Genomic DNA, 27,031 nt, shown 5'->3' on the forward strand with positions numbered 1-27,031 from the left:
TGTGCAGGTTTGTGAGGGGACCAGACCTTGCGGTGAAGGACAGAGTTGCTAGGGGAAGAGATGGATGGCTTTTTTTGGAATTACGCACAGGCTTTGTGTGCAAGGAAAGGAGTGGGTGGCGGCATTTAGTGGACCCCAGCCTGTCCTACACACTTGTCTTTACAGCAGGATTGATTTAGGACCACTTTCCCACGGATGGAAATGCAATGAAACAAATACAAATCTTCTGTTTCAGTCAAAATGTTATTTATGTGCTACCTGTGTATGGCACATATGGGTCAAATCAGTGTCTTGCTGTGTATGCGTGTGCACGTGTGCGCGTGTATCTCTCAGTGTGTGTCTGTGCTGGATGCAGAAATACTCAGTGCATGAGCCTCTTTTTTTTTTTTTTTTTACTGTGACACACCATGGTTCAATTGTTCTAGGTTTCCCTGCTAACCATATGTCAGGGCTACTAATGTTCATGCCCTCTTATATCAATCAGATTGGGCTGAAAATGATTTCTTGGTGCAAAATCTGTGAGAACAAATAACACTGCAGTTGCACAAAGGCATAACATTATCACAAAGAGTAAACATGGTACAAAAATATTTAGGATCATTTGATGAGAAACGTAGAAATGTCTTTGAGCATGCTAAAAAGATTTGTCTTTCTTCCTGAAATGAATTAAAGGTTTACAAAATAATGAAAGCATTTTAGTTCCATGTGTGCATGTATTGCATTTTTTAAAAATTCAGCAATACCAAGAAATTACTGCAAACAATGAAAATAATATAGACAGAAGAAAAAAAATAACATTATATTCTATGTAAATCCTTCATTTGTACAACATACACACACACACACAGAGAAATACACCGCCGGTTTTAGGCATTTCTCTAATAATTTCCTTTGCTGTAACCATCCACATAACTGAGGCATTTCATATTGAACTGGCATCTACAAATCTGTAGAATAATGAGACAAATAAGCCCCATTATGATTCTAGTTCAGCCTGTATCCTCTGTGCCCGCATTTGACTGACTGAACATATAAGGGAATTATTTTTCAAACGATTTCTCATTTAGCTTGTTGTCTTCTTGCAGAATCTCCATGAAGGGCCCGTGTGACATTTTTATTATTATGGATGTGCCCACGCAGATGAGAGGAGGGAAGAAAGGCCACCCGAGAGTTTTCTTCACGTCGAGTCAAGGGGAAGGGAGAAAAAATCAAGTAGCGTTTATTCAATATTCGACATTATCTGCGGCCATTTCCCTTTATGTTATTGAATATGAAATATGTTCCCTGTTTTCATATTATTTTATATGCATGAATATGAAGCAAATATAAATATTTACCAATTATCATCAGTTGTTTTTTATTGAACTACTAAAATGTTTATTGTATTGCCCTCCTATTATAGTGCCAATTGTTTAAAAATATGTTTTTCTTTTGTATTATCACCTCTACAATTCTGCACCGTATGAAATATATAAGAACAATAATAAAACGTAATAATTGCAAAACTAGAAATATATTTTGGCATTTTTTTATTTAAGAAACTGTTTCCTATCTAATTTTGTGATCACGTGAAATCCTTCTGTTGTGTCCAAATTAAAACTACAAGGTTTGCTGCAATTATATTTCAATTCTTTTATTTATTTCTTCGAACTGGAGCAGCATGGAATGTATGACATCGAAAGAAAAGAAAAAATTGATGATGTCTGTTTCTTTTTTCCTTCAATAAAGAAACTGCTAACGTGTGTCCTTCTTTCCACCCTTATTGCATGACTGATTGATTTGACATTCGCTGAGAAAAGAAAACACCTCCTCGAAGAAGAAAAAAAATGGAAAACATAGCCTATAATAGCATCATGGCGTGCTGCTGCTGCTGCTGCTGCTGTTGAGGAGCTTCTGCAGACTATATGTATGGGCTGGAAAAGGGCCGAGACGCTAATTTTCCACCAACCTTCTCCCCACACAGAGATCGCAGAGGTGTCAAATAATACTAAAGGACTGTTTTATCTTTACACCGAACAAAATAAATAACATTAGAAAGTCCAATAGAACAACACAAGCAAGGGAGGTTGCGTGTAAGCGCATGACCCTTGTTTCTGAAAATGTATACCCCTCATAAATCCCAACTCGTGGCTCTTGAAGGATCCTTTCACAAGTGCAACAAAATGCAAAACACAATTCTTCAACTGCGGATAAATAAAAGACGGACAAATTCACATTAAAAATGAATAACATATGTTCATAATACCCTGTTTGATTTAAAAAAAAAAAAGATTAAATAGGCCTATGCATATACTGTGCCCCCCTCCCTCCCGCTCTAGACGTCCTACAGCCCAGATAAAGGTCTTTGTGAGACAATGACACGAGCAAATAGAGAAAAATTCAAGCAAGTCGTGATTATTTATCCTACGCTACTTCACACATCAAACTATAGAAAACATAAACAAAAGCAGAGAGAAGGTGGGAGCCGTGAGGAGGCGCGGAAACAAAGCAGTAATGTGTCTGGAGGTGGATAAGACAATGGGCGGAGTGATCCGGACAGCGCCACCGCTACAGATGCGTCAGTTTGGGCGCTTCCTGGATTCTTCCCTGAGAGTAGTGCGGCGTTAGGTCTGTGTACGTCGGTGTCGGATCACACACTCCGTGATGCTGACTGTTGCCCATTGTGATTGCTCCATTGTAGTCCATGTTTGTGGACGGCGGGTGCGGGAGGTGGGTCAGACCGAAAACGGAGGTCCCAGAGTTGGGCATTGAGTCGATGTAACCTCCGCCGACATAAACAGGGCTACCCTGCATGTGCGTCCCATAGTTGCCATTGCCTTGGAGAGGATGCGCGTCATACTCGGGCGTGGCCGAGTCGGTCCCGGGATACCTCTTCTGGGAGGGCGGGCAGTTGTTGAGGGAGCTGTTCAAGGGAGGGGGATATGACGTGGCCATACCGTATGCATTTTGATGAGGTTTATTGTAAGACGTCGGCGACTGGGAGTCATAAGGTACACTGTTTACAAGAGAATGCATAGAGTTGAGGTATCCACCGCCCCCTCCGCCGCCGGAGGCCGGACCCACGGGGCTCCGAGGGGACTGTCCACCAGGGGAAGGCATCATTCCGACGCCTTTCTGATCCTTCTTGTATTTCATCCTGCGGTTCTGGAACCAGATTTTGATCTGTCTCTCTGTGAGGTTGAGCAGGTTGGCCATCTCCACCCTCCGGGGTCTGCAGAGGTACCGGTTAAAGTGGAACTCCTTCTCCAGCTCCACTAGCTGGGCGCTGGTGTAAGCTGTCCGGGCCCTCTTCGATGCTGCTGACCCCGGAGGACTCTTGTCTCCGGGGCAACTCTCCACTGTCAGGGAGGAGAGGAGGATGTCAATCAGTAATCCATTACACACAGAGAGAGAGAGAGATATATATAGAGAGAGAGATACAGGAGAGTGAGAGTGAAAGCAAAACCGTTTGACAACACGCACACAGCTGATAACAGAAGTTTCAACCATCAAGAGGGGGTGGGGATGGTGAGCAAACAGTTTACTAGATAAATATGCTCTGCTTCACTACTTAAATAGGGGTTTATTATCGACTCTCTCTCTCTCTCTCTTCATGTGCGCTGCGAACACATCACAACATTTTGATAAATCTGCTCCCTACTGCAAAGCACAAGGGTTATCATGAGGGCTCCATAAGACAATTAACAATCAATGTATGGACACTGCGTCTGTAGGCACGCTACATTAACTGCAAAGGAAAATATGTAACTGGAGAATAATAGGTCAATATCTGATACGGAACCAGGTAACCTCAGATTTCCTACTAAAACATTTTGACCCTCATCTTCGCCCCCGTAGTCACAGAGTAGCACACGCGTAATGCAAACACAAGCATTATGTATTCCTCAGGGTGTAAAGCAGCTCGACTTGCCCTTACTGATAAACCCCCCCCTTTCTAAGAGGCTGGAGCTTGGCTGCAGAATAGCAAGGTGTTGGTCTACTTACCGCTGTGGCAGGCGGCCAACACTTAATAAATTTCACTACCTGTCGCCCAAACCTGGAGCAAAAGGAATTCAGCATGACATAACCTGACCCATTAGGTTATAACAGAGATGAAAGAGGATTTAACGCGAGGAATACCCATGTATGTGGGGAAATCACTTGTGATGTATAATTATTTATGAATTCATGTTTAAAAGGCTAGTTAACTTGATTTATATAAGAGCCTGATTTGGGAAACACGTGTGGAGGATTGTTGTCTGGCGTAAAAACGTGGAAAAACGTACGTAAAAGGCTTTTCATAAATATTAACACCTCAATGTGTTGTTAAAACTAATGAAAACACCCCCCTAAACATAAATCACAATGAAGGGCGACACAATGCAGTGCATATTAAGCTCTTACTGCAGAAGAGTACATATAACTTAATTAGAAAACCCATACCCATAGATTACAACATGAGAGAGGCATGGGACGTTGAACATCTCCGAATTTTTTGTTTACCACCCTAACACATCAAGTTTTCTAACCAAAAAACGCAGCTTTTGACTTGCATATGTGCGTAAATCGTGCGTAAAAAAAGCGAGCGCCATACTGGTTTGCATTTTAGCTCTTATGCCTACCTACGACCCAATTACTTTTCAAATTATAAGAGTCATAAGAAGATGAGCATCATTTTTAGGATAGCTCTATGCAAGTTAACACCCCACACCCACAGTTTTCTTTATTCAATTTAAGAGCAGGATCTGTCTTGCGTACGTGCGTACAACGTGCATAAAAGGGTCTAAATACGATTTTAAACTAATAAAAACATTCCCTAAACATGAATCATAAATAAATTAAATAAAAGGTGACACTTTGCTTTGACTTGTCAATATTTACTCATTAGAAATGCATTACTAACCCATTTAATTTACAAAAAAGAAAATAATTAGAAGATGAGCATCTCTTGATTTTTAAGTTGTGTCTATGTAAAAAAAGACCCCCAAAACCGAAACTCCCACCCTTCCCCGACCCACCAAGTTGTCATCTCATCAAAACAGCAGGAGCTGGCTTGTATGCCTGCATAAAACGTGCCTAAAAGGTTAGCACTTTTACGGGTTGTAAAAAAACTAGAAAAAAAGGAAAACACTTTCATAACAAACATAAATCAAACTGAAGACACACAACTTTGCATTTGCATTTCTTACTGCCTCTACCTGTACTGTCATTGAAATATTACCCACTAATTTAGCTAAATTAGAAGGTCATGGGAAGATGAGTATCTCTGAATTTAAGGTTGGCTCTACATAAATAGACACTAAACCCCCACTCTGACCCAACAAGTTTCCCTCTAATCAAAACAGCAGGACAAACTGAAACAACTGTTGTGCGTGTTTGTTTGTTGTCTCTCCAGGAACATTGTGTGATCAGTGGAGATGCGTGTTTACAGTAGGGACAGGTCAGCTTCAGGGCACAGGGACGACAAATGGTGGAATCTAGTAACAATGTTGAGGGACATAGGCCGTCTAAACCTTATAATGTTTATAGTATATAATGTTTGGGGTATTATATAATGTTTGGGGTATCAGTTTTGGGATTTTTCAAGAAGATGTGACTAAATCATCGATGAGATACAATAAAAGTAACACTTTTTTTTAACAACATATACTCAGCCTGTTTCAGGATGGTGTTGATTATATTTTTAGCTAAAGTTCCTGAATAACTTTATGATCCCCCCAGAGGGAACACAATCTACACACCACAGACCACTGATTTAAAATTATAGAGTAAAATGAATACCTCTCTGACACTGGGACAGAAAAAAAGTGAGCTTTATTAATTTCACAGGGGTATTGTCCTGTTGTGGTTCCTTCCCTCCTATCCTCTTACCTTACCACCCACCCACATCCCACATGTATTGTGTCCTCCCTCAAATATAACTTATGTAACTTTCTGGTCAGAGGCTATCAAGGTTTGTGTGTATAAGGAGCAGTGCTTTGTACCTGAACTGGAGCTACTGGTGGGTTTCTGCTTGGTGTTCTGACGGGATTCCTTCATCCAGGGGAAAATGTGTTTGCCGCGAGCAGCAGAGGTCGGGGAGCCGTTCTTGACACTGGACTGGTTGGACCCGTTGCTTGTGTTTTGGCTGATAGCACCGGGGGATTGTGAAGGAGGGGGTGGGCCTGACACCGGCACCTGCGGTTGATTGCTTTCGGGATGAACCTTAGACTGCGCCGCCTGAATGGCTGTGGTCCTGTCGCAGCTCTCCGCCATCTCCCCAGGCTTCTGCAGAGCCACGGAGCCGTCAGGAGACTGCAGGGAGCAGGCAGGTCGATGGTACTCACTTTCCACATGAGAGGCCCGGGGATATTGGACCTGATTGGCATCATAACTGAAGCCATTTGCGCTTTGATATGGGTAGCCACTGTAAATTGCGGAGCTGTCGTAGTAGGTTGCCTTTTGCATCTCGCCGTTTCCCAATATTTATTTCAGAAACTGACAGGGTCTTGACACCCTTGTAGAATAACATTGGCACCCCGTGGTCACGTGACGCCTCTCCGCCAATGGCCTCCTCGGGTGAACCTAGGGTTACAAGAAGCACTGTGAGGAGAAGAAATGGTGGCGATCCATCTTACTTTTCAATACAGGGCTGACACTGGAGACTATGGAAGCAAGATAGGGCCAACAGTCCTGTAGACTATTACCGTTTACCTTATGGCTTACACAGGGCACAAAGGCACGCACTAACCTTGTATTACCATCTGTGCCAAACCACATCAAAACAAAAACCTTTTCAAAAGCATTTCAGATTGCCAAATCAATTTTAGGGCCTAACAAGAAAATGCATGACATTTTAAACCTCTGAGGCTATTAACAATGAAACTGAATATAGAGTTACACTTCACAGAACATGGTGTAGGTGAAAAAAAGGCTGCAGGAGGAAAGACTTATTAGCGGGTTACCACACAGGAAAATAATATTTCTGTTATATTGTTATTCTACCAACAGGGCTGTCAACACGATATCTAATTTCCTCTGTAGCAGGTGAAACTATTCCGCTTTTAACTCATTTTTGTTTCTCACTGTTAGTAGAAAAATATCTAACAGGATAGACCTCAATGCGCTGTGCTTTGCCGGCCACCTGGCGCAAAGCATAAACAACCGCATTCTCTTCTTTTTTCTTTTCTTTGCATTCTGCAAGATGAATGGAAGGGCCAAGAGAAAACCTGAAAAACCGGGCGGGCATCCGTGCATCTCTATGACCACGCTGTGAACTTTTCCTTACAGGCTCATAATAATGACTGCTGTCGGTGCTGTCTGCGCGGCGGCCCGTCGCGGTGATATATGGGGGTCAGTGGGCCGGGACGGCATGCTTGGAATGAGCGGCCCGGTAAGCAGCCAAGCCCGGTACTCAGGCGAACAGAAACCTGGGATGGCACAGCTAGAGTCTGCTCCTAAACTACCATAATTCACGCAGGTAACCATGGGGACCATCCTCTAAGAGATTATTGGGGGAACTATAAACCATTATAGATGGGTCATTTTGGAGAAATATGTTATAATGTGACATTATAATGTAATAATGGAATATTTAATGTAGACTCCCTGTGTTTCAACCACTACCGTTATTAAAAAATGGCAAAATGGCAATGAATAATAATAATAATAATCATATTAATAATATTAATAATAACAATAATAATACTTTTAAATAAATGAATCTTTTTAAATACAAATAAAATGTAAACCCGCCATATTCACTGACTATTTGGTTCTGAAATCATGCAGTTCTTTTGTCTGCACTCTAGATTTAACCATATGCAGTCGCCCATTGAAGGAGCAGGTAATTTGAAGACTAAATAAAACAAATGAAAACTAAATAAAATCAAAATTATTTGATTGAAACCCTAAATTCAAATTGTAACTCCTGAAACTAAAAGGCCCTGGTGTTATTTGCCTGATAGTAAATGTGATTCCACCAATAACGACGTTATAGAATGCAGTGAAAATATTACTTTTCACAATACATAGGTGAAGCAGTCCCGGAGCAGACACTAGACAACTAGAATGCATTTTCATTAAATGAGCACAAAGAAATTAAATGAAAATGTCGAGCAACTCTTGGTTTGTGCAGCCGTGCATAGCAAGAAGCAAATCAGTATAAAATGAGCCCTGAGCTTGCCCTCAACGCAGCTAAACCGCAGAGTGAAAGAAGGTGTCTTCACTATATCTGCACTCACGATGACCTGGAAAAGATATCAGAATGCTTTGTGGTGTGTATCTCCAGGCGAGCCACTGCGATAGTCATAAATGGCAGAGAAAGAGAGACAAATGACAGACCTGAGCTTTTCTAACGCGGCGCAGCCTGCTCCACGTTAGAGAAATCTGGCTGCCTGACTGTGTGTGTGAACTCTTCCTGAACCGAGATCTAAGTCATACGGTGATAAATCACCGCGCGACACACAAACTCCGCCATTTACAACCGAGGGAGCCTATTTCTGGCCTGCTTACCTTATCCTCTGACGACGAATGCAAAGCACCGAGCGATATTTTCTCATTCAGCGACGAAATCGATCAAAGCAGTAATCCAGAGGAAAAAGTTTAAAGGCAGTGCTGGCTGGGTGAAGCAGCAGCAGCAGACTGCGCCCTGCCATACACCAGGCATTAGCAGCCACAACAAAAAAGGGAAGAGCCAAGAGGAACCCCTTTCCTTTCTTCCTTTTCTTTTTTTCCTACTCGACGTGGATGGGTAAACCAAGATTACGAAAGCAGGCGTGAGCAGTCGGGTCAGCGAGATAAGAGTTATCTGGCCCCAAGATTGAATTTATCGTCATACCATAGAGCAATGGCCAGGGCTTCATAGCAATATTAAACTCAGCCAAGGCTATGCTGGACTATGTGATCCTTCACCAGTACCATGCAGACGCCAGTGAACTGCCCCGAACCAGAGCGTCACCATAGACAAAAAAAATTATGCAAATAGGTAGCGCCTTGGAAAGCCAGTTCAAATCAAGTGGCTCCCTCTCCTCCTCCCCCAACCAAATGAGGTAGTGTGTCTAGAAAAAAAAGAATGCATCGTTAGAAATAGCATGGGAGTATACCCTTAAAGTGTTTTAAATCTTTTTTTTTGTTATTATTTACTCCACGTCGTGCGATGGAATTAAGAGCCTAATGGATGAGATGTTGGAGTGAGGGGGAGAATACAAAGGAATAATCAGCCGCTGACCATGCTGCATTTCCATTTTCACGGGACATAAAGGGCTTCTATCCACGGGTTTAATCATTAACCCGAATTTTTGCATATGATCCTCAATCTTTTGACACAAGGACGCGCAATTCGTTTTCATTTCAACGCCAGGTAGCTACCCTACTGCCTGCATGGATCATTCTATGAAGAATACAACACAATATATATGATTGTTATTTTTTTAAAACATTAGAAAGCACAACAACTTCAGATCAAAGCCGTCGTTCCACGTATATCAAGGGAAAACCCCACTGGGAGCAGGGTGTGAAAAATGGGAAGAAGTTTCATCACCAAAAGGCAAAGCGGAGGACATGCGAGGAGCAGGGGAGAAGAGAGCCGGCAGCAGGGGGAATCCCTCTGCGTGATAATGCTGGCTTTTTGCAGCCAAGAGAAAGAATGAAAAAAATAGATTTATGTCCTCTCAGCTTCCCGGGGCTGTAAACACGTCCAGAGCTGCAGCTTCTCTGCTGGGTTCAGGCTCTGGGACAAAATTCAATGACACAATCAAAAAGGTAGAACACACGGACGGCGTGGGAGGGTGAGTGGGACAAAAATTCACGCGTGAGGATTTTTTTTAGCCAACTCGGCTTTTTTTTTCTTCCTCCAAACCAAAGTAGTCACTTTGTATAATTATTTACTTCTTTGTGCTCTGCTAAATTGCTGATTCGTCTCTCTCTTTAATTTGGCCCTGAGCAGAGGGTTAAATGTCAGTGAGGTGGTGGTCGTATATGCTGCCGTGCATAATAAGGCTCAAAACAATGTGGAGGGAAAGGACAAAATCTGAAATGTTGATGAAAGAAAAAACATTTTTAAAACTTCAGTGCAGTAAACTATGGCGGCTACAAGCAGATGGCTTTCACAGAAAGTAGTTTTTGAAAGGAGTGAGGCACCGCTCCAAGAGCTGCGATTCCCCTCGTCACTTTTATAGTGACAAATTACACCACAAAGACAAGTGGAAGAGAAGGAATTATTGCTCTCGGGCTGGTCATATTGCTGCTACAAGGAAATGTACAAGCCATAAGCTGCTTCTCTATCCCTGCGAGTGCTTTGGTGGGCGTGTGGGGTACTTATTAGAAATTGAATAAGGATATCGCCATCAAGCATTCATAACACAAATCAATAAAGATATATGGACTTACCAAATGCAGTTCAAGGTGTCTCGGAGACCGTGCGATGGCCTGAATTTATTTGGCTGGATTTCTGCAATGAGGAATAAATATTTTTCAGAAGATAATTCAGCCTTTGAACCTTTTCTGTAAAATATATCAGTGCGGAATTTATTTTAGAATACGCGCTCTTTATAGTTAGAATATGTGTTTATAACAAATCAGTATATTGTTATTATGGTTTAGGCCTTATGTTAAAATGGCGCAAAAATACAAAATCTGGCAAACAGGCTAACCCAAATCTAGTAAGCGTTTTCAAGCTTCTTATTTGGGTCATTTTTTTTATATTTAACAGCAGGCTCCAAGTCTATGTGTGAAAGTATTAACATCTTTACAGCCTCGAGGAACCATTAAATCTAGATTCCCTTTAAACATTTTGCAACAAAATATCAAGCAAAATATATTCATCCGTAGTAAACACAAGACTATCAAATACAAATAAACATAAAAAAACAAGCCCAAAGATTCTCCTCGTACAAAAACAACACTACAACCAAATAATGCTGCATATCAGCGTAATGACACTAATAACATAAAAACGGGCCTATGCAAATAACTTGTTTGTTGTGTCCCTGCCGGCTGGTAGGCATTTTCTCCACAAACGGATCGAATAGTCATTAGCTCTCGCGCACCATCTTCCCCAAGTCCCCGCGCCCATAAATCAAGCAGAAGCGCCGTGACCTCAGCGCGGCCGCGCGGTCCTGGATGGCACTCCGTCTTCCATTATATCCTCGTTTCCCTGGCGGAGCGACACAACCCCGCCGCTTTCCCCTACATTTTATGGAGCTCATCTTGATGTATCATTTACGTACAAAAAAAAAACGTTAAGACGCGAGATGTTTTGTTTTATAGGACCGGTTGCACCTTGGATCGGCCGCGCGCTCTGTTTGGGTTTTTCTTGGAAGCCGATATTTAAATGGTCGCTTTATTTACAAACGGCTGTACAGGCCTATTAATCCAAATGGCTCCTCGTGCTATTAAAGATATGTGATAAAGACAAAAAAATATTTATTAGCTGCTCCATTACAAGTTTACACTGAAACTAGTAATGGCTTTGATATAATGTTTAGCCTAGGAAGCATAAAATGGAACAATGCCTGAATCCTATGGCCCAGATAAACCCTTAAATAGATACCTATATAGGTTGTGTGTAAATTCTGCAGGGCTATTTATGCATCGCTTGATGAATCTGAGATATTAACAGTTAGGTGAATATCGATAGCTTCTTGGTACCTGTCTATTTTGTCGCCCTGCAAAAACCCTGGACCCCTTTTTACTGACCTCTGCCTCGCGCAGCAATAACTCACGACAGTAATGAACAATCGGCGGAAATACCTCAAAATAAAATCCATCCTCCCAAAGCTCGCGCTCTGACTCTGTCCGCGTGGAAAAACATATCCGTCCGTGACAGCAGTATAATACATCCACACACCCGGAATCCTCTCTCTTTCAGTCTGCCTCGCTTTTCTTTTTCTCCCCTTCGATAAACAAAACTACAAAGCCCGGACTCCCCTCACGGAAAGTGGGGGTAACCCGCAAATAATCAGCATCATATGGTCAGACCGGGGCTCCGGTTTTCTTCCCCGTGCCATAACATCGCGCAGTATTATGCGCCCCGCTCACGTGACGCAACGTCAACTTAAATCCCTTTTATTTGAGCCCGTGAATCATTAATGGAGGCAGTCATTGCCCCTGAGGAGAAACGGATCAGTTTGGAGGGAGAAAAAAGAGGGGTATGTGACACTGCAATGTATCTGGCAGAGGAGCAAGTCTCTCGCAGAGAAGCAGCTTTTCCACGTGTCGCCCATTCAGAGGGAAATACTGTTCTGTCAGTTTTAAAGTGCCATATATTTGGTGCCTGTTAGCGGCTGAAAGAGCTAATCCTGCTGTATTATGCAGAGTTTGAAGTGCAGCCACAGCTCTGAGCCAGGCTAAAACTAGACTGTTTTGCACTGCAGCGTGATAATTCGCACTATGTGAGATGGAGAAGGCTTTCCCCTACAAAATACCATTTAAGGGTGGCATAATGATTACACATCACTCCAGCAAACCTCTTCTCCTTTCTCTTTACAACACAGCCAGGGCTACAGAGAGCTTTACTCAATATCGCCCCCCCGTCCTCAGCCCCACGGTTTGGTTGTAGTACCACTTAGTCAGCCTCTGGTTCTCCATCAGCAAAAGCCTGCATGCTGTTGGCCAAATTGAGAGAAAAAAGAAAAAAAAGTCACACATTTACCTGTCCTACATAAGGAGGGTTTGAGTCCTGGTGGTCATGAGGGGTGCGTGTCAGTCAGCAGTGAGCGGAAAGTGGAGGTGAGGTAACCAAAGAGAGGCTGCTCGACCCCGCTGATCACTACATGGCCCCCCATTAGACCTTCAAGCGCTTACGCGTTTCCTATGACCAGCTGAGTGAAATTACAGGTTTGTGCAAAGGAAGAGTTTTGGAGCTCTTGGAGAGGTGGGGGAGGGAGGGTGAAGTTGTAGATGGCAAAAGTGCCGACTAAGTCATAAACTTTCTGTAGTTTGCCAAAATCAATATGATATAAACAAAATCCTATCTGAAGAGCGTTTCATGCGTGCGCCACTGGAAGATATCTCACTTCTAGGCACTCCAAGTCTTTGCCAAAAGTCCTAGCCCGGAAGAGCTTCCCCTATCCAGGCACCGTTTGGCGCTTGTTTTCCGTCAACACCGAGCAGCGGGCGTGGACAAATCCCACCACAACTATTAATCATTCGGGGCGGACATAGACAGCATCCCACTCCCACATCAGCCTTTGTCTTCTCAAACTACAACTTGAGCGGTAAACTTTTAAAGACAGGAACAGAAGTAGACCTGCTCTCATTAATTCCTCCTTCAGCACTTCTAAAACTGACGAAAAGAGGAGGAATAATCATGATCAGCGTTAAAGATTGAGTTTTTAACGTACAGGTTTCAGAGGCATGATTATGAAAAGAAGACAATTTCTCTTTTTAAACGGACTGTTTGTGTATGTAATGTGTTTTTTCTTCTCTCTCCTTTCTTCTTCTACAGATGTGGAGCTGTCACCAGGATTATATGGCTCGACATGACCGTGCACTAGAAGCTAATCCCACATTGCCTTTCGCCACCGCACCTGAACTTTTCCCTGACCCAGGCAGAGGCATAGAGAGTCGAGTGGGAAGTTATTTTGCAAAACCAAAGGCCCTCTCAGCTGGTAGCCTACTTTTTTCACGTTTTGTTGCACTTTTTTTTTTTTTTTTTCCAGATTTGCCCTTTGCTCAAAAAGTAGTAGTTGATTGATTATGTTGTAAATCTCAACTGTTTTAGCATAAAACAAATGTTTCAGAGTTATTTACACAAATCAAGGCTCCTTATCACTGTCAGCGAAGAGGAGTTAGAGGCGCAGACCTCTGGATGTTGGCCAGACGGCGGTCCATATCTTCCCACAATGTTGACACTCGGAGCTCTTAACAGCCAGGCTTGGGTTACCGATACACTCAGCCGAAGATAACTCTTTCTGCGAGGTTTACACCAGCCAACATCAAGGCTAATGCGAAATTCAACGCTTAAGCTGTCTTGGAGCCATCTCTCATGGATGCAGACGGACTGGGACAGCGTAATTGTTTGCGTAAAGGTGGCTGTAATAAAGCTATTTGAATTTTCATGTTGAACTTAGTGACTCTTTATTACGACTGTAAATGTCCTCAGATCATATACTGTATAAAATACTTTTGTGCAATAGCTGTCAGTTACATTTTGGAGGTAAGTGCGAAACAGCAATAATACCACTATTATTAGGCTTCTACTATTACCACTACTAATACTACTACTAATAATAATAACAATAATGATGATAATTACCACAACAATAAAAACTATTATTATCATTATTATTATTTTAAAGATTGTCACACACCCCGAGGGCTTGTTAATGTTTAACTTGTGTCTAAACTGACTATTGTGTTCACTCTCATTGAAAAACCCTTCAAGCAACAGATAAACCTTTTGTATTGTTGCCGTTGTCTGAATACACTTACTCTCACTTCAATATTCAACAGTAGAATTAATATATTAAATGAAATAAAAATAGTAAACTGTCAAAATTCCTACAAACAGCAACCAAGCTTTGTTCCATCTTTGAAGGCATGCAGTATTCTTGAGGAAAAACTTGCAAACATAAATGCAGACGGTTGTTTCTTTTTGTTATTATTCATGTAAACTTTGTGTTGTGTTTGCATTCTTTCATACCCGGAAAAGTTTCAGCTACACCTCCTACTACATCCTCACCTCTACAGCCACATGAGTAGTATCACTTCATTTTTAAACCAATTTGTTAAAACTGTTTATTGTCATACATTTATTGGCAAAGTGAAGGTTGGATTTTATCATCCTATTTTGTTTGGATTGAAGATTTAACAAGTTATGGAAAATTAGACCTGCTGTCTTGTATGATTTACTTAGAGCTCCAATATGATAGAGGGTTCAAGTATCTTTTATATTTAACGATTAAGCACAAAATACATACACATATCGTGTAATAAATGTATTAATACATTTTATATAAGTCCCTTCAAATATTTTCCAATCAAATTAAGAAATTAGATTTTTGAGTTTAACAATAAGCAAATTATGATATTAACAAGCTCGGAAACTCTATAACAATGTATAGCTGGAAATAAACAGATCATATTACAATTTCCATGAATATTCGCCAGAAAAATCACCAAACAAACTTCAACTTCCGGGATATTGTATAGGACTTTTTAAAGATCTCCACAAAAGAGAAATAACAACCAAATCTACTCACAGGTCATGACGGTCTGTGTTCAGCGGACAGAGTTTTGTCAGGGGACAAGAGATCTGACTCGCACCCTGCAGAGGATCACTTCAAATGAAAATAAGGCAGATTTTCAGATCTATTTCTGACCCCGGGGCATTCATTATTCAACAAGTCACGTGAACGGGCGAATTAAAATTTCAGTACATTGGAAGTGACCTCTATTCGCGACTCAAATGACTTGAAATCTGTAATTTAACTAGTTGGACTTCTTGGAGTCTGCGCAAAATCGGTGTCAATCAGCCTCAACGCCATCTTCTGCACAGCTTCCATGTCTGCAGCGAGGGCTGAAGACTGTATGCAAAGGGGGCTTTAACATTTCTGCAGGATTATTCTTCTTATACAAACAAACAAAAAACTAATAAATATGAAAGATCCAACAAAATGGATTTAAAGCTTCTTTCTGTCTGTCTACTGTGGGAATTTTTGTGAATGTCCATTTTATCTAATTTACGATTAAATGCATTGCAAACCCATTTATTATGATATTATTGGCATAAATATTGAGCAGGAACCATCATTGACAAAACATGGCAAATCATACTAAATTACATGCACAATACCAGTGTGTTTCGGCTCATATCTGGCCCTTCTACACGGCCTGACAGGAGTGTTTCTGTGATGAATTGCAGACGAGCTGTCTCTAGGAATAATTTTGGGGAAATTCATGGCTCAGATTCACACCTAAACACCGTTTTTGTTTCCGCGCTGTCTCTGGGTAAATCTTAAATGAGAAGAAAAAGCTCGCGGAGGTCTCACGCACTGATGTATGGTCTGAACATTGTGTGTGTCGAGAGGTCAGGGGTCAGAAGAAGTGCTCTGAGCCGGTGATTGGCCAGAGCCGGCCGTGTCCCCTGGTTGAACTCTCTATTGTTTGGATGTAGCAGGTAGTGACCAACACTCACACTCTGGTGCACTGAGGTTGGCAGAGATCTCCTTATAATGGCAAGTAAAAACAATATGTGTGGCCGGATACATTGAACAATTCGGGTTTGGTTTGATTCCCGTGCCAGTAGCAAAGCCTGCAACACTAAAGCAGCTGATATTTGTCTCCTGAATTCCATCCATATTTCGTCTTTATCCACGAAAATACGCATGACATTCATGCACATTTTACGGATTAGAACTCCAGTGTGTTGAGCATTAAACGACATAATGGAATCAGACATATCGACACTTTTTATGCAAAGTGTTGGATATAAGACATACTTCATTCTAAATAGGTTGCACATATTAACCACCTGGAAATGTTGGAACTGTTTCAATATCTGTGAATATGACTTTAAGAGAAGCTGCGTAACTTTGCATCCTGGTAAACAAGTCAATCCCCTGTGCAAATACCATCAGATTTAGCAAAATGATTTTGATTCTATTCAGATAAAGTTAAAAAGAGATATAAAGCATTGTGAAAGTGTGGCGCAGTATATTATCTCAATATCGGACACACTATTGCATTTTACGCACGCATCTCCAAACACAGGATAACTGATTCCAATGCTTTAAATAAACGTTCTACCGATTCATACTGAATTGAAAACAGACAGCATGAAAAAAAAAATGTTTTGCGTTTTAAAATGCAATCCCCAATTTTTTTAATTTTAGGGAGGCATCTAAATGCATTTGCCATGTTAATACGCGCGGCTTCAACAATACATGTTGCGTTCAAATCAAATCAGCATTTGCGATGACAAAATATCCAAAGCCAAGGCAGCCTTATAAGTGAAGTACATATTTATTTCACAAGGACAGATTGAGCCTACACTAGCCTACATCACAACAGTCATTACTGAGACAACACATACAAATATTCACAGTTTAGAACACAGCACAACATGGGACGGACCAGCACAAATAAAACTAGACCTTACAACACCAACGAACATAATTCTACTTGACGAAATTCTTTGCTTATTGTGCCTTCATTATGATTTGCCTATGTACATTAAATGTGAAAGTCACCTGGACTACATTCAACAGTAAACCAACCCACTCAAACACACAAACTACACTGTTACTCTGACTGATGCCATACCTCTAAAACATCCGTCTAACAGGCATCTAGAGTCTCGCTAAATATCTTTCAAGTATATTAGAACTTTCCATGAGCAATAATAAAAATTAAAAAAAGGAACATAGAAAAATGAGTTTAAACTTACTTTTAACTCACTCAGTTTTAACTGTAAAGATACATTTTGATCCAAGTCCTATTGAATGTGCGTTATCCTTCTTTCATGATAATAAACAAATATATAAACACTTCAGTTGCCACCGTGGCAATTAAAGGTGAATTTCAAGCTTATATGAGAGGGCGAGCGGAGAGGGAAAGGGTACAAAGGACGTGACAGGGGCCCAATGGCAGAGGCAAGGGGAAAGAGAGAACACCATGTGTGTAAAATACTGAGAATCGGTCCATCAAATTCCACTTGTGTTAATTGCCATCTCAGTCTGGATTGGGTTTTTTGTGGGGTGGGGTTCATTCAAGCACTATAGACCCGCGGTGCACGGCGTGGGGACGAGCTGCTGGCCTGTTTTGATCTGCTGCTGCTGGGCCCCCGAGGCTGAGGACGAGGCCGAGCTGGAGGAGCGGATCTTAGTGTTGGGAAGCTTGTGCTCCTTCTTCCACTTCATCCTCCGGTTCTGAAACCAGATCTTGACCTGGCGCTCGGACAGACACATGGTGTGTGCAATCTCCACCCGCCTGCGCCGGGTCAGGTACCGGTTGAAGTGAAACTCCTTCTCCAGCTCCAGAGCCTGCTGGCGGGTGTAGGCAGTGCGGGACCTCTTGGGCACTCCTCCAGTGTAACTGGCATTGACTGGAGGGGAAAAAAAGCCATACACAGGCAAGCAAGCAGGTGTTACATGCAGTGCTGATAGCGTTTATTCCAAAGCTATTTAGTCCCTCCACTGGACACATTATAAGGTTGAAAAACTATAAAACATTTCTGGGTTTGGTGGGAAATCACAGCCGCCCTGTTTGTTTTACTCTCGGTCTTGTTTCAGTTTACGGACATGACCTTAATGTGGAGATGTCGAGTGTACAAGCACTCGCATCCAGGGACAGATCAAGCTTAGAAATGATTAACAAAACAGCGGGGTTGGATATTACAGTTTGGCTCGGCTCCAGTGGTGGAGGTAGTTTGGGTTAAAAAGCAACAAAGGCACATGGCCCCGACAGACGAACACAGGCAATAAAATTTACGAGGGTCCTTAATTACCGACCCTGCTGCTCGATAGTCGTAAATTGCTGTTGTAAGGGCTGCTACTAGTGCTGCCTCAATAGGCTTGCGTGTGTTCCAGTGGTTGTTTCTCAGTGGTTCTGCTATTTAACCGTGACGATAACTCACCGGTGCTAACGTGGACCTTTTTCATCCAAGGATAGACCACCGGCTCCTTGCCCTTCGCTACGCCGGGATATACCTCACTGGCGAGGCTGCAGTCTTTGCTGGCATTTGCCCCTGCGCCACCATCTGGGGCCGCGGTGAGGCGAGGACCGTGGCTCTGTGGAACCGGTTGCGGTTGTGCGTGGTGCCCGTCGCCGAAATCATCGAGTCCGGTGGCGGGGACGTTACCGTAATCGTAGCCCGATTCTGTGTAGTTTGACCTCGGATAGGATGGCTCGTCGTGATGGGGGAAGCCCGTATCTTTTGGCCGCTCGTAGTAGTCACCAGGGTTGGGGATGTATCCGCTCTGCTGATATTCGTCGCATGGAGGAAAGGAAGGCTCGATATAGTTGGAGTTTATCAAGTAGGAACTCATGGTCATTAATTTGTGAAGTGCAACAATACTAATTTTTATCGCGCTGTCGTTTTTCTGATCTCCACAAAACCCTCCTACTCCCTGTCAAATGTACAAAGTTGCCTGGTCACGTGTGAAGCGCCACCAATCACCGCGTGTCCTGTGGGCATCATGTAAACAGGAACCAATGGAAAGCATGGCACTGGTACCACCAACACTGCTCGCACTGGCTTACGTTGGTGTTTTCCTTATTAAATCACAGTATATAAAGCAAAGCCAATCAACTAACTTGTTTACTGCATGGGGCCAAACTTATGTGGGTGAGGCTTTTCTGCATGTGAAAAAAAATCCATCTCCTCTGGAAGAGAAAGTGGATATGAAATCCAAGCCCTGAGAAAATGCAGGTTATCACAAACAAAAGGCTGTATCTAATAGTGACGTGAATGGCTGTTTTTGGAGTTTAATACGTGTTGAATCTAAATAAAGAGATGAGCAGTGAAACAAAAAAAACACAACAATACCAATCGTATTGTTCTGTTAGCCGATTGAAATGATCGAGAGAAAAAAAAAAACAGCAATAGTGCACAAGCCCTCTGCCGCTGCTCTGCGGACACACAAGCCTGCATATAAAGCATATGACTTGTGCATCAGTAAAACCTGCTTTATGGCACACACATAAACAACAGAAAACGCTCATCTCTCACGTTGCACAAACCGTGTACATGCATAAGACCTTGCAATTATTTTTTTTTGCAATTTGCCAGGACACAGCAATCATTTCAAGCTATTTTTGGTCTCTGTTTGTCCTATAATATCCCATGAAAGTTATCTGGCACTGATCACACACGGCCATCACGTATGATCAGTTATCCTGTGTTAACTGCCTCAGTCATCCAAACACAAGCAGGACACGTATCTTGCATTATAGTATAAACAAAGCGTGAGATTTTTGACCAGGATGGAGCATTTGTTGTAAATGTCACAATTGCTCAGCACAGAAGAGATAATCTCACAGCTAATACAACTTTCCAGAATTTGGAAAGATTAAAATCTTTTCCACAAACAATTTGCCAACATTAAAATACAAATCTGCAATATGCTAAGTGAGTCTCTGGAGTAACACTTTACTGCAGAAACACTTGGTCAACAACCAAGGCTATAGATAAAAACCTTGTCATGTATTGCAACAATGAAAATATGTGTTGAAGAGAAGGGGTACTAAAAGTGTAAAGGGGCAAAAATTCCAGTGTACAACTACAACAACACATAATAATAATAACAATTATAACCTCTATTGTAATTATAATAAGAAAATGTAATGCCATTATTTTAGAGAAATAAACTGCACAAATGCAGGATCATCCTTCCAGGCTCGCATACATTTATATATAATGAAAAAAAAAATGTATATTTTTTAAATGCATGTTCACATGATAGAAAACATAAATGTCTCTGACCGTACTCCCCGCCATCAGCCATCACGTCCAGGTCGTGTTTCCTCTCCATGTCCGAGGTGGCACACTGTATCTGTGTCCCTGGAAGATGCAGCAGCTCTTCACAAAGCATATCCACACTGTCCACGTCAACAAGGCCTCTACATGGAGAAACAAGAGGCCAAACTTCGGAAATATTGAAAGCTTTCTTTTCTGTCCTTTTTTTCTCTTTTTTTTCCAGGGTCCCCCCTCTATTCTATTCGCTCCTCTAAACAGAGATAACTTCTGCCTGACCCCAACGTGACACCGTTTCCATTTTGTTTCTGATTAATCTTGCCCATTGACAGTCTTTGTTAAACAACAAGGCGTGCCCTTTTTTTCCAAAGAGGCGACATTTTCATATCTGTTAGACGCAGTGACCTGGGGTTCACCCCGGACTTGGACTTCAGTTTTACAGGGTCCGTTCAACTCTGGGGAGTTGGGGGGAGCACTTAGCTCGGGTCAGCGCCCCAGGAAGGTCCCCAAAGGATTTTTAAAAATGTGCAAAAGACCTCCAACTATCCAGAATACCACACGTCCAACTGTGAGTTCGAATATGCATCTGTGGAAAAGGGGATCTTACAACTACAGAGATCTGCTGCAGATGGGCTAATATTTTTAACACCAAATATAGTAGAATTTTTTTTTCACATTGCTGACCTCCATCAATGAACCTCTAGTTTTGGATACACTGATGCAGACGACTTAAAACAGGTGAATTCTTCTTTTCAGCAACAACCAGAGGGCAGGCCTCAGTTTTCTGTTCTTCAAAAAAAAGCTTTTTTTCCCCATGTGAGCACACTGTTGCTGTAAGGCAGAGCTACTATCTTGTGTATCTTACAGGCTTTCTCGCACCTAACTCATTGTAAATGGCAGCTGATGTATTTTCCGCCATATATCCACTGTATGCGTACGGCCAAGAGACCACCTGAGAGGCAATGTGTCAACATAATGTCAGCGGTAAGATGACTTCACATGATATCTAAATTTACAGTCCGCTGCCATTCTATTATATATAGTTCCTGAATAAATATGGGCCAGATCAGCTTGGCTATTATCCACTTACTCTTAAATTATCCATGCATGAATAACGGCTACAGGGTCATTCTACTTGTTGCTATGGACTACTTTTTGTTTAATGTTCAGCTGTGAATAACTTTATTAAAACACATTATCATGGAAGCTCAAGAATTCCAGTAAAAGAGGCATTTTAGATAACAGTCCTGGTAATACTTCCGTTATCTAGTCCAGGCCTGTAAGGTGCTGCTGTATGTTTGAATGCAATAAAGCATCTGGCAATCTCTTTTGAACAATGCAGCATGCCCAACATACAGGCCTAATAGGATAATGATCATCCAATTGACCATTGGACTGAAAGGGAGCATTTCAAAACAAAGTTACACTAGCTTTCACTATCTAAGCAATTTTCCATAAAATTTGAAGAGCTAATTTGCTCTAAATGCGCACAAAAAAAAAACCTTACAGCCTCGTGCTAGAGATTTTATTTGAGGACAAAATAAGAGCCAGATCACGGTGTTCCCTTTCAGAGCATATACTGTGAAGTGAAGGTCTATTTAACCAATATACATCATGCTGACAGTTTACTGTAAATTTAGATTATCAGAGAAGTGCTGTGACGATAGTGACAGATTGCAGATGGCTCTCACAAGGTCTCTTGTCTATACGGAGCCTTGACAGCGGAATAAAAAATCCTTTCTGCATTCAAAATGTGCCAAGGATTCTAGCTAGAAAACACCTTTCATACCTTTATGGAAATATTTTGATATAGGTAAACACTCATAATAAAATATTTTCCCCCTTTTTTTTATTTTTTTTCTTCCAGTGAGTCACGACTTGGTCCTTACAGCAAGGATATATATAGGCGACAGAATGAGCCTCCACAGTAACAGAGAATGGACAGCTTTTATCACCAGCTGCAAACTTTGATTAGACCACTAACAAAGTGACGTTCAAGCCTTCAACGATGGTTAGAAGAGACAAAAGCAGCTACATCCTTTAGAAAGTGCATGAACAACTTCCTTTTTCCTTTAAGTAAAGAGGATGTTGTAATTGAAAGTACTGAGACAAAATATATTAGACAAGGAATCAACTAATGTTTCCAAAACAAAAAAGCGTCAGACTGAAGTCCGTTAAAGATAGATTTCAAAAGCTGAAATAAGTTGTACTGTGCACTGTAAGGTGAATTAAAGTGCCAACAGTCAGATTACCTGCTGTCAGATTCGTGCTGTTGGAAATCATAGTCTAATTAATAAAAAAACAAAAAACTATAGGAAATAATAAGGATCCCGCGCTGTAACTTTGGATGAACTGAGCCTTCATTGACGAGCTTTTGCATTCAATAAACAAAGTTGTGAATGAACAGATGCGGTCACTCGCCTTCTTTTAAATGTAACGCTTTTGTGGTAGAAAAAAGTGCAAAAAAAAAAGCAAACTATTATGTCTTGCATTGTGTGTTGTGTTTATACAAATATGTCCAGTTCATACAAATAAAACTGTTTATTGTGAACATTTCTAAAATGAAGTATGTCTTTTCTATTCATTTTGTGTTAAGATGACAATAGAAAGCTGATAAAATCGAAAATGTCAATATAGACAGATTTCATTGGCCCTTTTTTATCAAGTGTTTTCATTGTGGTTTAAATTGAAAATTTTATTTTTTCCAACAAAATGTAGTTGTGATCGTGTGTGTTGCCGGTTGCACATACGTTGTTATCAGATTTACCCAGTTTTAGGCTTTTTAAGCATAATAAAATAAAAATATTTTGTTTTTTGGGTCGATTTGGGTTTGTTATCTGACGTAATTTTTCACTAAATTCTTTTATTTCTCATTGGGCCTTTACAAAAGTTAAATATTTGAGTCCGCTTTAAGAAATAGCTGCGTTCATTTTCCAGATTAAATAGGGGAAACCAATAGGCTGTGATTAAATAGGCTCAGTGAAGAATAAAATTCATATATGTTGGCCTAAATATTTCCACAAATAAATGTTTTATAAACTTTCTCTCTGCAAGTCACAAAAACATCTGTCCCATTTCTGCTTTTTTAAAAGGCTTCTATTCAGCTGATCAGGAAGAGAGGGGCTAAATGTTTTTTAAGGGGTCCGGGGGCTCAATTTGGGGGCTGTGGGCCTTCCCATTACCCTGTGACCGGGTCGAGAGTATCAATCCTCAAAATGCAAATTGTGCCCTCGTCCCTAAACATATCAAATGCAATTTATTCAAAGGAAATTCACCAATCAACCGCCCTAATAAAACGCCAGCCACTCAATCTTGTTGCTGGGGACGGGTGGGGGGTCCCCTCCCCCGGTCCCAAACGCGAGGTCACCGCGCTTTCAGGGTTCACCTGGAGTGCACCGTGCCACATATGTAATTCAAAGCTATTCTGTCTTTTGTGCGGAGAGTCAAGATCGCTATTATAAGGCTGGCATCAAGCTCCGAATGAACAGATGACGGAGACTTGTTCAGCGCGTAAACTTTTGACCCCAATTTTTCCTCTTCTTTCTGCGGCTATCTCCCTCTCATCTGTCCCAGCCCGGTGAGATATCTGGCCCTCTTGAAACGAAAAAAATTGATTTTAACAATGTGTATCTCTCTTGCCATCACGGTGATCATTTTCCCAAATTTCATAATTAGAGAAGATGCCAGCACAAAACCTAAAATGCAATTGTAGCTTTATGATGTTTCCAACGAGGGAATGAAAAGATAAATCCAATAGGCTCCCACTCAAGACTAATAGGACCGTAAAATATGCAAATCATTCATTAGCGTTATAGAGCAACCAAAGCAGCTAAAAGTCTTTGTTGGAGGCAACACTTAAAGTTATACTCCCCCTCTCTCTTCACAGTCTTTTCCTCTGGTGCAGGATGTTACCACAGGCTCTGCGTCCCTCGGTAAATTCATTTATGCGTTATGCTTATAGGCAACGCCAAGTAAACGTGTCATTAACGGTGAAGGCTTGTGTGTGTGTGTGTATGCGCGCGGTACCGTGGATGTGTGAGCGGTTTCCCTCTCTCTATACAGCAGGGTGACAGTGAACTTGGCCTAAAGCGAGCTCTGCTGGTGGCTCTGAGAGGATGCAGATTTATCTTGGTGCTGTGGCTGACCTCCAGATGAACCTACAGCTCCTCTCTTTCTCTCTCTCTCTCTCTCTCTCTCTCTGCCTGGCAGTGAGCCGCACATGGGGCCCTGTCGAAATTTCTCCTTTTGAAATATTGGCAAAGGTTTTCATTTCCAAATAGCCGCATTCTCAGTGCGCCCTGTTGTATTCTTAGTGCTTCTAAAAATCAAACTGGAAAGAGTGTAAGTTCGTATTTTGTTAAGAGGGAGACATCTTTGCATGACAATGAGCGGAATTTGTTAAGCAATAAACTGAAGGATGTAAGCAATGCGGTTTGGATTATTCTGGTGAGAACGACAATCGGTGCAACCTCAAAACTTTATGATTTCTGTTTTTAAAAACAGGGAAGAAATAAAATCAAAGTGGGAAGAATTCCACCTTGTCTGTCCAGAATCTATTTTTTAAAGGTGATCATTTCAGCAGTGGCGGAAATGGATTTAATAAGTTCTACGCTAATAAATACATATATTTATTTGCAGAAAGCTTCAGAAATAACCTTTAATGGTTCTAGACAGTGTGATGTAGGCCTCTGCACCGAAAATAAAACCTTGGTAAGTTATGATTGCTGGCGGACAATGTAACCTTTGAAAATCCGCGCAGGCACAAACTTTAAAAAACGGAATGGTTATTTGCAGGGTGTTTTTTCTGCCAAAACTCATACGACTCTAATGGTGATATCCGTTTTTATTAAAGATCTTTTCGTGCATATTTGGTCTGGAAATTTCAAATAAGAAGCGGGCGTATCGACACACACACTCTTAATGATAAAAATGATTTAAAAAAAGAAAAAGAAAGGGCCAATGTGTCCAAAAATATTGTGAGAAATTAGTCCAAAAACTATATCATTTTAATTTTCAATTTCCAGTGCATGTTTTGGACTCAGGGGTCAGTTTGTGGCCAGTTTCGCCCCGCATTGAGCGGACAAGATGTCACCACAAAGCGAGAGTGTCTTTTGAAAGGTCATTTGAACTTTTCAACCCCAAACACAAAACGACGTGGCAGACACAAAACGGAATTCCTTTTCAAAAGTCTCCCTGCTGCTGTTTGTTCCCATGTTGTGTTTACTTGACACTGTTTACAGCCTGTCCTAATGCATGGTGCCAACATGTGGAGCGCAGCGCTCACCAAAACAACTGCAACTTTTTCAAGGGTGAACCTACAACTTCCAAAAGTCATCAGCACATACAGAATCCAATCAAAGGCAGCTAGCTGTAAAATCTGTAGGCCTGCATTAGCGCTTAACTTTATCAAGGAAATCTAGACGCTCCACACACCCCTTGGAAACTTTCTGGCTCTCGGTCTGTGAATTCTCCAATGTAATAAAACGACAACAACTAGAAGTTTGTGGGGGTGGAAATGGACACAGAGATAATTATCCAACATGTAAAAATGGATTATGAGTTACACCACAGATGGAGGGAAACAAGTTACACGGGGAAGGAAGCAATTAAATAGCCATGAGCCGGACCCAACCCTGCGCAACATCTGCCGAGACCAGTATTCAGCACTGCACAACTGACAAATTAGTGTAATGGTCTAATAGGGACGGATAGAGGGAGCGAATACAATAATAAGACTGTTTAACACAGGCTGGCTGTTCTCGGGCTACCGGATAGTGTGCAGAAACTTACCCAGAGACGCGGTCCTCATCCTGGAGAGCGTCCGGTCCATACTGAGGCAGACTGAGCAACAGAGACGGTCTGTGCCGGTCAAGTAACACTTACAGCCTGCAAAGAGAGAGTCAGACGAAGCCTCGCCGTCAGTGCGATTATATGTTATGTGCAATATACTGTCAACTCCCCAAAACCATAAAACTTACTTTAATGGCTACCACGTGACCGTTTATGGCCAGTGAGCCTATCTGGCCGCGCTCCGGATGATTTTTACGATCTAATTCATAGACAAAACCCCCCATTCATTTAGCACCCAAATGTCAGAGAGCCAGAATCGGCCCTAATAAAGTTTACAGCTTGAAAAGTCGAGCTGATTCTCCGGGAATAGCCCAGGAGTCTGTGCGCAAGGGGACGCCCGGCCCCTGGAGCCCGTCAGTGTCCAAGGACCCCCAAAAGCCCCCCAGCTCCACAGCAAGGTGAGTAAAATATGAAACTTTCATTCAATGGGACCTGTTGAATTCAACGAGATTTGACTTGAGGAAACTTTGACATTTTTCGACAGCTCATACAAGTGACTCAAAGATTTTAGACCAAACAGCAAACTCTTCTCTTCCATGCAGCAGCAACAGCGCAAATTAATCCTAAATATTTTACAAAAACGTACACTCACTGTAATGTTGCCGTTCCAGTAGAAAGTTTATTATAATGGCCATCATCATCATCATTATTATTATAGTATATTCTTGACTTCCAGTCTTTGAAAAACATTTACAAAAAGCTAATCACGATGGAGTTATACACATAGGCAATGGAATTTACTGTGGGACCCTCCACATAAAAACAGCTATAGGGAAACAAAGACAAAGAAAACACATTTTTAAGAAG

At 41.6% G+C, this 27,031-nt stretch overlaps 2 protein-coding genes across 6 annotated transcripts; both read right to left on the reverse strand.

The window, feature by feature from the left end:
* Window positions 1–1,617: 1,617 nt before the first annotated feature.
* Window positions 1,618–27,025, reverse strand: hoxa3a (homeobox A3a). Of its 5 annotated transcripts, XM_035681571.1 has the most exons (5): window positions 26,165–27,025; window positions 20,384–20,520; window positions 10,348–10,408; window positions 5,964–6,543; window positions 1,618–3,338 (listed from the first exon to the last, which is right to left on the reverse strand). In XM_035681571.1, the coding sequence occupies exons 4-5, from the start codon at window positions 6,424–6,426 to the stop codon at window positions 2,548–2,550; spliced, it is 1,254 nt and encodes a 417-aa protein (XP_035537464.1). In that variant the 5' UTR covers window positions 6,427–6,543; window positions 10,348–10,408; window positions 20,384–20,520; window positions 26,165–27,025; the 3' UTR covers window positions 1,618–2,547. The 5 variants fall into 5 exon arrangements, with proteins under 5 accessions (XP_035537464.1, XP_035537465.1, XP_035537466.1 ...); XM_035681572.1 differs by lacking the exon at window positions 26,165–27,025 and having other exon boundaries at window positions 20,384–21,278; XM_035681573.1 differs by lacking the exons at window positions 20,384–20,520; window positions 26,165–27,025 and adding an exon at window positions 12,611–13,406.
* Window positions 15,721–19,748, reverse strand: hoxa4a (homeobox A4a). The gene is made up of 2 exons (XM_035681593.1): window positions 18,536–19,748; window positions 15,721–18,004 (listed from the first exon to the last, which is right to left on the reverse strand). The coding sequence occupies exons 1-2, from the start codon at window positions 18,951–18,953 to the stop codon at window positions 17,676–17,678; spliced, it is 747 nt and encodes a 248-aa protein (XP_035537486.1). The 5' UTR covers window positions 18,954–19,748; the 3' UTR covers window positions 15,721–17,675.
* Window positions 27,026–27,031: the final 6 nt, after the last annotated feature.

This window comes from Morone saxatilis, unplaced genomic scaffold, assembly GCF_004916995.1.
Source record: "Morone saxatilis isolate NCDOM2014 unplaced genomic scaffold, NCSU_SB_2.0 Contig9, whole genome shotgun sequence".
NCBI classification, from domain to species: Eukaryota; Metazoa; Chordata; class Actinopteri; family Moronidae; genus Morone; species Morone saxatilis.

Bases quoted from the DNA above. Each gene is read 5' to 3' on its own strand.
- hoxa3a (XM_035681571.1), bottom strand. From the start codon at position 6,426: ATGCAAAAGGCAACCTACTACGACAGCTCCGCAATTTACAGTGGCTAC. The intron at 3,339-5,963 runs GTACAAAGCACT...CCTCCCTGACAG, and splicing joins CACCAGTAGCTCCAGTTCAG to TGGAGAGTTGCCCCGGAGAC.
- hoxa4a (XM_035681593.1), bottom strand. From the start codon at position 18,953: ATGACCATGAGTTCCTACTTGATAAACTCCAACTATATCGAGCCTTCC. The intron at 18,005-18,535 runs GTGAGTTATCGT...TTTCCCCTCCAG, and splicing joins AAAGGTCCACGTTAGCACCG to TCAATGCCAGTTACACTGGA.